We start from the raw sequence: 10931 nt of genomic DNA on the forward strand, positions 1-10931 counted from the left end.
GGGATGGAAAAAGTATGATTAAGCAAATTTTAGCCGAGGAATGTGTAAAGTTTTTTAGTTTGCACGGTGGAGGTTCCTCCTTTCATCCAAACCCAACTAGCTCTGGATGTAACTGTTTAAAGGAATTTTTACTATTTGATTAAGAAAAGACAACATTAGAAAATAATAAAAAAATAAAAATAATTGACCAAAAACCTTGTAAATTAATATAATTTTTTAAATTTATTTTTCGGAGACTATGATTTGAAACTCCTCTCTGCACTTGTTATAACAATTTAAAAAAAAATTTAAAATTTCAAAGAAGAGTATATGAGACCTAATGTTGCCATTTAAAAAAACATATTTTATTGGTTCATTTTGTTTTGTTTTGTTTTTTTTTTTTGTTTTTGTTTTAAATTAAAGATAAGTTATGGTAAAAAAAAGAAGATAAAATACAAATATAATTATATTTAAAACTAGTGATATTTTAATACAAAGTGGGGACTTAGTCAACTGACAGTAAACTCAATCACATACTTAAAGGAGATGCCTCTAACTTATAATACAATTTTTAGTTAAAAAAGAATTCAAACTTGGTAAAGGTGTGATATGAACCACAAATAAGAGAATACTATATAAGTTTTATTTATTTATTTAAAACTTAATAATACCACATTAATTTTTTACTTGAAATTTGAAATATGATATTTATTAAGATATTATCTTATTTGATAAAATGTATTTATGGTTTAATAATATGATTATGTGACATGTTTTTACACAATAATATAAGATTTTTAAAATTTTTTTTATTAAAAATTAAAAAAGTTTTACAGTTTTTCAATTTCACATATAATGTTTTTATTGATTTTTTAAATTCTGAATGGAACAATAATTGTGGGAGCTAATTACGTGGAGGGAAACCATTGGGTAATAGCAGTGTCTGAAAAAGTGAAGTACACCTCATCACAGACAACCATTTCTCTGTCCCAATTCACGGCTAGCTCATACCCAGTGGAGTCTCTCTCTCTCTCTCTCTCTCTCACTTTCACTTCTAGAAAGCGGCACGCAGCCCTAGGTCTCTCTCTCTCTCTCTTCGGTCTCCACACGCCTCTTTCTTTCTTTCTCTCTCTCTCTCTCTCTGAAAATTATTCATTTCGCACAGAAACATCCGGGAACCGTTGCAACTTGTAAAAGCTCGCCCATTCCTCTTTCTCTCTATTATATAATAGTAATTCCATTTCCAATCTTTTTTCTGCGTCCTCTCTGTCTGAGCAAATCCTTATCTTTCTGTTGCTCTGCGACGGCGTCGTTTTCCTCCATTTTCGAATGCTTATGTATGCGTGACCTTTATTAGCGTTGGCGTCATGTATATTAGCGCATCCTCATCGTCCTCCTCTACGCTCTCTTCTATTCTCAGAGCTAGGTCTAGGCTTTTCGCTTCTTCTCCGTATCTTTCTAGAACCTTCGCTGCTCCTTCTTCTCCTCCTCCTGTCTCCGGTTACCGATCTCTCAGCTTCTCCTCTGCGGTTCGATCTCTTCGGTGCTCCGTCCCTCGCTGGAGCCACGGTGTCGACTGGCGATCGCCGATCAGTCTCCGCTCTCAGATCAGAGCCGTCGCTCCCGTCATCGAACAATTCCAGAGGAAGATCGCCACTATGGGTATACTAACCTAACACTCACTCACTCACTACTGTCTCTCCAATTTTTTTGGACCTTTATGTGTTTTGCTCTGTTTGGTTGCTGAGAAAGCCAAGGGAAGGGAAAGTGGAATTATGTTTTGTTTTTTAAAACTCCTAAAGTCAACTGAGTTGAGAGCTAAGTAGTTGCTGAGAAAGTTGAAGGAAAACGATGTTATTGTATCGAATTTCTTGTGTTTATTTTCATTTCCTGCGATTACTCAACGATTAGCAGAGCGATAGTGTTTCAGGATCTGTGATCACGAGTAAGGAATGGATTCTGTGTTTGATACAGTAAATCTAGCACAAAAATTGCTGGAAATGAAGTTGTTTTGTAGAATTTCATTTACTTTCCATGTCATTTGATGTATCCAGTACTGTAGACTGTAGTCAGCCTAGCTATTATATATTTTTACTACGCTCTGTTTGGTTCCCGAGAAGGCTAAGGAAATAGAAAGAAAACAAATATAATTACAATGCTAACGTCGTTTCTTTCATGTATTTTAACGTTTAAATTGAGGAATAGTGTTTCAGGATTTCAAATCATTAAAAATGAACTTTATATATTGTTGTTGTTATTTTTGTAGTACTGTTATTGGCTTGAGAATGATTGTTTTGTTACAGAAAGTGAACCTACTTTGCAGTCTTTAATAAACACAATTTAATTACTGAGAGGAAACTTAATGTTCTGATTGCTCATCTATATGATTTCAGCATCTGAACATCCTTTCAAGGCACACTTGACAAGTCTTCCCAAGCCAGGAGGCGGCGAGTTTGGAAAGTTCTACAGCCTCCCATCTTTCAACGATCCGAGGATTGGTAATTTTTTTTTTCTACTACTTTTTACGGGGATCTGTTTGTTTTTTGTTTTTCTTTTGCAGCAAATAAATTCATTTGTGTCAACTGTCAACTATATCATACTGATTTTGTAGTGAATTCTCAGCAGTTCATTAGTAGTGAATTCTTGTTAATTGTAATACTATCGCAGACAATACTTATTCTTATATCTATAACAGAGAAGTTGCCGTACTCTATCAGAATCCTTCTTGAGTCTGCAATTCGTAATTGTGACAACTTCCAAGTCAAGAAGGAAGATGTTGAGAAAATTATTGATTGGGAGAACACTTCTCCGAATCAAGTTGAAATTCCTTTCAAGCCCGCTCGTGTTCTCTTGCAGGTACCTAATGGAGTTGAGCATACATAGTAATTGTTTTAAACATTTCCTCTTGTTCTTCTTCTAAGGTTTCTTGTTTGTTGCCAGGACTTTACTGGAGTTCCTGCTGTGGTCGACCTTGCTTGTATGCGTGATGCCATGAACAAACTTGGCAGCGATTCTAACAAGATCAATCCTTTGGTGTGTTTCTAATAGTCTGTCCATGTGGTATTATTAAAGTTATTGATATGGGTCATTTATATATCATTTTGGACTACAATTTTTGTGTTTTGAATTGATAATGCATAGATTTATATTGACTTAGAATAAGATTTTGTGTCTATGGTCATTCATCATATTTTGATACTGTATTGTAATCATGTTTTGTTCTGGGTTAATAGTTGAGGCATTTTGTCTTCCTAGATAACTTAATATGTGGTGATCATTAACTAGTTTTTGTAGCTTTACATGATTACATTAACATCCAATGGTAATGGAATGTAAACCATTTGCTAGTATATCATGTCACCTTAGCAGTTATATTCTCAGTTTTTGTCTTACCATCTCTCATTCTAAACATGCAGGTTCCTGTTGATCTTGTAATTGATCATTCAGTACAGGTTGATGTTACAAGGTCTGAAAATGCAGTGCAGGCCAATATGGATCTTGAATTCCAGAGAAACAAGGAGAGATTTGCTTTTCTTAAATGGGGGTCTACTGCTTTCCGCAACATGCTCGTTGTTCCTCCTGGTTCTGGTATTGTGCATCAGGTAAAGTAGTTTGGAAGGAGAAGTGAAAGATAAGATAATGTTGGTTTAAATGTCGACCTTGGTGTATCAATCACATCACTTTTATTTCTCATTCTACATATTGAAATCATATCCTTTTTTCTTTCAATTACTGTATGTCAAATGAAAATTGAGTGTTTGATCCTGAAACTTTTAAAAAGATGTGGCCTGGAATGACTTGATGTGTTGAATTCACAGGTTAATCTTGAATACCTTGGACGGGTTGTGTTCAACACTGAGGGCCTACTCTATCCTGATAGTGTGGTTGGAACTGATTCCCATACAACCATGATTGATGGGTTAGGAGTTGCTGGCTGGGGAGTTGGAGGTATTGAAGCAGAATCAGCAATGCTTGGCCAGGTAATTAAATTCTGCTGCTCATTTATTTTAAACTTCAATATACACCCTGTGGCTCACTTTCATCCCTGCTAAGGGAAGATTTCTGCTGCATTATACTTCTAATGCCTTCTTATTTGTCATTGACAGCCCATGAGCATGGTGTTGCCTGGTGTTGTTGGGTTCAAGTTATCTGGAAAATTGCACAATGGTGTTACTGCTACCGACTTGGTTTTAACTGTGACACAAATGCTGAGGAAGCATGGTGTTGTTGGCAAATTTGTTGAGTTCTATGGTAATTTAACTTTCTGGAAGTTGAGTTTATCTAATCTTAAATTGCAATGATTTGGTCCATGGAACTAGATAGATATGAGGTTATCATGTTTGTATATACTTGTAGGGGAAGGCATGGGTGAATTATCACTAGCTGACAGGGCCACTATTGCCAACATGTCTCCTGAATATGGTGCAACCATGGGGTTCTTCCCTGTAGACCGTGTCACTTTACAGTATCTCAAATTAACTGGAAGAAGTGATGAGACGGTGGGTGATTCACTGTATTCGTTCCCTTGCAATGTGAAATTCCTATAGCATTGTGTAACTTCTTTCCTTCTTAAATTTAGGTGGAAATGATAGAAGCATATCTCCGGGCGAACAAACTGTTTGTTGACTACAATGAGGTAAGGGTCCTTATATATTCTCTATATTTCTTAATTGTCCGAGGTATATTTGCATCTGATTTTCTTATAGGGGTAATGCTAACTGATTTCCCCTAAATCAGCCTCAACTAGAAAGAGTATACTCCTCTTATCTACAACTGGATCTTGCGGATGTTGAACCTTGTATTTCAGGACCAAAGAGGTATATACTTTATTCATGCACAGACTTGCTCTCACATTGACCCTACTTAATTCAAATTTTGGTTCTTGAACATTCCTTTGTTGTACTATTCATTTTATAAGTAACTGCTATCTTTTGCAGACCTCATGATCGAGTGCCTTTGAAAGAAATGAAGTCTGACTGGCATGCTTGTCTTGATAACAAAGTTGGATTCAAGGTTAGTCAAAACTTTTGAATGTTGCAGCCTAATTAATTTACATGGTCTTTTGATTTTTTTTTTTTGGAAGATGATTTATTTATTGTTCTTTATCAGATAACTTATTAAAAATTTGTATAAATGATGCTTTTAGTTTTGATGTGTATGCATTATGGAAGGTTGAACCAATAATACAATATTCAGGACAGGATTAGTTCCTTATCTGTTACTAGACTGGGGATATCTGGTCTAATCAAGGATTGTGTCTTCTCCTTTACAAATTGTAAGGACCAAATTTAGATATCATCATCTTAACAGTCAATGCTGGATTTCTATTGTCATTTCTATCAGCACGTTCCAGTCCCAGTCCCCCCTCACTTTTGGCCAGATTCCATGATCCTCATTGCTGTAGTTACCTCATGTCCAAATCCATCGTAATGAACTATCATTGACTGTCTCTAATTGACCATTGGCCCCACCTATTGGACTATTGCTGAACGTTAATTCCACAACCATTTGGCTGCTCACTGCTGTCCCATCATCATTCATTCAGCTGCTGCTTACATTTATTGTCAACATTAACTGCCACCACCTCTTATAGATGTAGAGTCTCTTCCTCATTTTGGAACATCAAGGAATTTCCAATCTGAGCTACTACCCAATGGTCATTGCTGTAAACCTGCAATCTCCAATTTTCTACCACCTTTTGTCTTGGCCAATCCTCAGCCGCATGCTTTTGCTACAACCTTTGTGCATGGTTACCCACTCTCTCTCTCTCTCTCTTTAAGTGTGTGCATTACCAGCAATAAAACATGTCTGATTCACTGATCATAATTGAAGTAATGATCTCGACTAGTCTAGTCTATTTCACTTTCTACTCTGCATATATTAGTGCCTAGTGGCACACTTTTCTTATTTATTTATTAGATTAGTGTATATGTAGTTGTAATGCCATTCATGTGTCATTTCGTTTTATTTGACAATAGCTTTTCTGTATATTGCCTACCATTCTTCCTAATTGTTTTACTGTACTGCAGGGGTTTGCTATACCAAAAGAAGAACAAGAGAAAGTGGCAAAATTTTCATTCCAAGGACAGCCAGCAGAGCTTAAGCATGGTAGTGTTGTAATTGCTGCAATCACAAGTTGCACCAATACATCAAATCCTAGCGTCATGCTTGGTGCAGGTCTTGTTGCAAAAAAGGCTTCTGAACTTGGTTTGCAGGTTAGTTATGGTTATGTTTATTATGTGTTTCAGACTGTACGATCACTGTCTCCAATTCCTTTTTCCTCCAAGTTTTCCCAATTCGGCATATACTTCTGTTGGCCTTCCTTTTACTGTAAGAATGTGAAATATTAATGTCTGGATGCCATGGATCTTTTATTTTATTTTTGTGTTGATTAAATATTGATTCATAAATGATTTAACAGGTCAAACCATGGGTGAAAACAAGTCTTGCACCAGGCTCTGGAGTTGTTACAAAATATTTACTCCAGAGGTATTTCTTAATATATATAGAGATATAATATAAAATAACTACTTTATTGCTGTACATAATAAAAAACTTGTCTGCTAAATATAGACTTTCTTGATTCAGTGGACTACAAAAATATTTAAACCAACAGGGCTTCAATATTGTTGGATATGGCTGCACAACATGTATTGGGAATTCAGGGGACTTAGATGAAACAGTGGCTGCTGCCATTACAGAAAATGGTAAGGGATAAATGATTCCTGTAACTTAAGCTTAGGCATGTTTACTTATTAAATAATTCATCATGCTGTTTACAAGTTTAAAGTTCCTTCATAAATGATAAACCTTTTTGTTTTATTTTTTTGGGGTGAAGATTTACCAAAATGCCCACTTGAATTTATCTGGTTGTTTATGCAGACGTAGTAGCAGCTGCTGTGCTTTCTGGGAACCGGAATTTTGAGGGTCGTGTTCATCCATTGACAAGAGCTAACTACCTTGCCTCGCCTCCTTTAGTGGTTGCCTATGCCCTTGCTGGCACGGTACTTATTTTAAATACTTACAGTGTCTATATATATTAGCAATAAAGGGCAGATTGATACAATAATCTGCAGAATGCAGAAAACCTGATGAGAGTTAATCAGAGGGATGTGAAAAATGAAAAGGCGGAAAGGTCAATTGCAAGTGCTTGTCATGTCTGCCGCTTTCCACAGATTTAGCTTCATACACTCTTTACATATATAAAGTTATTTAATTTCATTTCTATCGGTACCCACATCATGTGGCCTTGTTACAGCATGGAATAACATTTTACATCAGGTACTATATTGTTTCCATAAAAGGAGATGTCTAATACATTAGATATGGTAGGTGTTTTGCATTACCTCTCAGCACCCCCCCCCCCCCCCCCCCCCCCCCCAAAAAAAAAGTGTAGATCCAATTGGAATAAAAAATTAGATTTAATTGCACACTGAAATCAAAATAGTAAAATAGCAAAATTATTGCTAATCGATTCTGAACGTAAAAAAATAATGAACATATTAGATGCAAATACACTAACTTCTAAAATAAGAATCTAGATTAAGATAAGAATATGGATTAAGTCAAAATTGATGTACTACCACGGATTTAGTTCGTATCTTATCTTATCCATTATTAAGTATCTCTGCCACAGCTCTCAACTCTATCTCATGCTTGAAAATATTAATCAAGCTACCAACATGTTTACAGCATGAGGAAAGAAATATCTCTGCCACATCTCTATGTTTGTTTGTTGTGTACGCACAATGCATATATTTACTTTCAATTTGAATGTTGAAGAATCGCTTAGAAATTATTTTGCTGTAATTTTCTTCGTTACATATTGATGACCCATTGCATTGATGGTCTGTTGAGGATTCATAGCCACTAAGACTTGGTTGTTTTTGTTGCATAGACGGTTGATAACATGATTTCATTTCCAGGTTGACATTGACTTTAATAAGGAGCCAATTGGCACAGGGAAGGATGGTAAGAGCGTCTATTTTAGGGATATCTGGCCGACTACAGAAGAAATTGCAGAGGTAGAGAGTTACAATTATATAGTTTTGTTGTAAAGTTTGAGAATCTGTGTGTTATACATTAACTTTGGATGGCATACTGTTTAGGTTGTTCAATCCAGTGTGTTGCCTTCTATGTTCAAAAGTACTTATGAGGCAATTACAAAGGGCAATCCCATGTGGAATGACCTATCGGTTCCAACTGCCACCTTGTATTCATGGGACCCCAACTCAACCTACATTCACGAGCCTCCATACTTTAAAAACATGACCCTTGATCCTCCTGGAGTCCATGGGGTGAAGGATGCTTACTGCCTGCTGAACTTTGGCGACAGTATTACAACAGATCACATTTCCCCAGCAGGAAGCATTCACAAGGACAGTCCTGCTGCAAAATTCCTCATTGAGCGTGGGACAGATCGCAAAGACTTCAATTCCTATGGAAGTCGCCGTGGCAATGATGAAGTGATGGCAAGGGGTACGTTTGCCAATATCCGCATAGTTAACAAGCTCTTGAACGGAGAAGTGGGCCCAAAAACAGTTCATGTTCCTACTGGAGAGAAACTCTCTGTTTTTGATGCAGCAATGGTGAGTTATTTGGTATCAAATTGTCTTACAATTTTTCATCCTGATTTTTTTCTTCATCAAAGTTTTTACTTGAGATAAAATAGCATACTAAGAATTTGACTTTTTTGTTTTTTGGTGGCGAAGGCTCACTTGATCTGACAGTAGTGCTGCAATGTGAACTATGTTAATTAGATAAATTTACCTAGTGCCTTTTATGTATATATTATAATACCTTCCTTATTGTGTGCAAGTTGTAAACTGAATGGGATGTTTTCTGCTTGTAAAAACATAAATTACTTTTGTGATCTAAAAGGTCCTTTCTTGTGATTCATGGATCCCATTCTTAAGTGAAAAAGATGATGATAATCTCCAAATGTTAATTATTGAATCTGTGCATTTGACCTGTGTCTATTTCAGAGGTATAAGACTGCTGGACAGGATACCATTATACTGGCTGGTGCTGAGTATGGGAGCGGGAGCTCCAGGGATTGGGCTGCCAAGGGTCCAATGTTACTGGTGAGTATCTGAAATCTCTATTTTGATTATCTTTAACATGTCTTTCTAGTTGTTTGTCCTCAAATAATCTCTGTATATAACAGGGGGTGAAAGCAGTGATTGCCAAAAGCTTTGAGAGAATTCATCGCAGTAATTTGGTGGGAATGGGTATTGTTCCACTTTGTTTCAAGGCTGGTGAGGATGCAGATACACTTGGATTGACTGGTCATGAACGTTACACCATTGACCTTCCTAGCAATGTTAGCGATATAAGGCCAGGTCAAGATGTGACTGTCACAACTGACTCTGGAAAATCTTTCACCTGCATCGCCCGGTTTGACACTGAGGTATTCCCCACTTAACTACGTTTTTACATTTTTTCGAGGTGGTTTGAGTTCAGTGTGGTGGAAAAGAAAACTAGAAAAGGTCACCGCATGTGAATTATACAAGAAAACCAATATCATGGTTAGTTTGCACCACTGTAATCATGCCATATGTTTAGTTGGAGTACCTTGCCTTGATTTCCCTCGAAACTGAATTCATCAATATGCATTAGCCTGTTTGGCTCAGGTTTGTCTAGGTACTTTTTTTTTTTTTGGTTTTGCTCTTAGTGATGGGGGGAGAAGCCCCTCCGGAGTAAGGGCTAAGGGGGACTAACCTCCTGGAGATCAAACTTGAACTAAAGGTCTAGGTACTATTATTATATTCAGGGAATTGCTTAGTCTACTAGGCCATGATGGATGGTCCCAGTTTTTGTTTTGAAGGAGTGCTTATGCTACCCTTCCTGACAATAAATATTGCATCTCTGCCGTAATGATGTACCATGCCATCTATTAACATAGTTAAGATACCATTTATCAGAAAAAAAGAAAGTTTAGATACAGTTACTTACCTAATTATCTTGTTGCATTTGCAGGTGGAATTGTCTTATTTCAATCATGGAGGCATACTTCCATATGTTATACGGAATTTGGCCAAGCAATAGATTACTGCTTTGTTCGAATATTGGCCTTGCGACATCAATTTGAGTTCACTTCCATTGTAAAATGTGAGGGAATAAAAACTTTTTAATAACAGAGAAAATTCCCATTCATTGGGACACGTATTTTTGTTTCCTTTTAAACGCCATTGAGGGGTGGGTGCAAGCATGTTTTCCTCTATGAAGAAAAGAGGAAGAAAAGAGGAGCAAAATTTTTACTCAATATTATTCTTGTTTTATTTTCTCTATCTTGTCAAGCGTATAGGCTGTTATAGCATGCATGAAATACTGCGACATTAACTTTCTCAGGCTACATATATTTGATTGTTTTGAAGGCTAATCGATCAAACTGCTTTACAACACAAAATATGAATTCAGTTCCAAACGATGCTATGTTACAACAATGTTCTTTTAAAATGATGCAAAAAAGATGGATGCGAAAGTTTACCAACTTCAATTACACTATGCTCTTCATCACTTCGTTTTCATTGTCAGCACCAAATAATAAAGTTGACGAGTGTGGTAATTAATGGTCGAAAACATGGAAACAGGTTCTCGCCTTACAAGGTTAATGATTAATGTGACAGGCATGCAAGTCTTGAACAATGACAACAAAGTTAATAATGGAAGGATATTATTATTTTTATTTTATAAAAAGCCCGATCATCACCGTGATTAGCAATAATTGATAAAACTGATACATTCAATTGCTCAAATCAATTATTTATTAGGAATGTTAAAAAACTCTTTTATTAATATATGCCTATACTTATTTTACTTCATCGATTTGATATCAAGATTCTTATATGAAAAAGAATCATAAATTCTAGGGATTAGAACCCGTAAGAGTTGATCTTCGATTTTATTTATTATTTGTTTCTATTTTTTATTGATAATTAGAATCAACACAA

At 36.1% G+C, this 10931-nt stretch overlaps 1 protein-coding gene across 1 annotated transcript; it reads left to right on the forward strand.

Annotated features, from left to right (window-relative positions):
* Positions 1–999: 999 nt before the first annotated feature.
* Positions 1000–10268, forward strand: LOC142641467 (aconitate hydratase, cytoplasmic). The gene is made up of 20 exons (XM_075815909.1): positions 1000–1641; positions 2373–2477; positions 2675–2835; positions 2920–3012; positions 3396–3581; positions 3798–3959; positions 4086–4230; positions 4336–4478; positions 4559–4615; positions 4717–4796; positions 4917–4992; positions 6009–6194; positions 6401–6468; positions 6568–6686; positions 6862–6983; positions 7905–8003; positions 8088–8567; positions 8964–9062; positions 9146–9388; positions 9958–10268. Exons 1-20 carry the CDS (start codon positions 1347–1349, stop codon positions 10024–10026), a joined length of 2988 nt encoding a protein of 995 aa, XP_075672024.1. The 5' UTR covers positions 1000–1346; the 3' UTR covers positions 10027–10268.
* The last annotated feature ends 663 nt before the right edge of the window (positions 10269–10931 follow it).

The sequence above is a fragment of the Castanea sativa genome, chromosome 6 (assembly GCF_040712315.1).
Source record: "Castanea sativa cultivar Marrone di Chiusa Pesio chromosome 6, ASM4071231v1".
NCBI lineage: Eukaryota > Viridiplantae > Streptophyta > Magnoliopsida > Fagales > Fagaceae > Castanea > Castanea sativa.

Excerpts from the sequence above, each read along its gene's own strand:
- LOC142641467 (XM_075815909.1), top strand. The coding sequence starts at position 1,347 with ATGTATATTAGCGCATCCTCATCGTCCTCCTCTACGCTCTCTTCTATT. Across the intron at positions 6,195-6,400 it reads CTTCTGAACTTGGTTTGCAG|GTCAAACCATGGGTGAAAAC; the intron begins GTTAGTTATGGT and ends ATGATTTAACAG. Across the intron at positions 9,389-9,957 it reads TCGCCCGGTTTGACACTGAG|GTGGAATTGTCTTATTTCAA; the intron begins GTATTCCCCACT and ends TTGCATTTGCAG.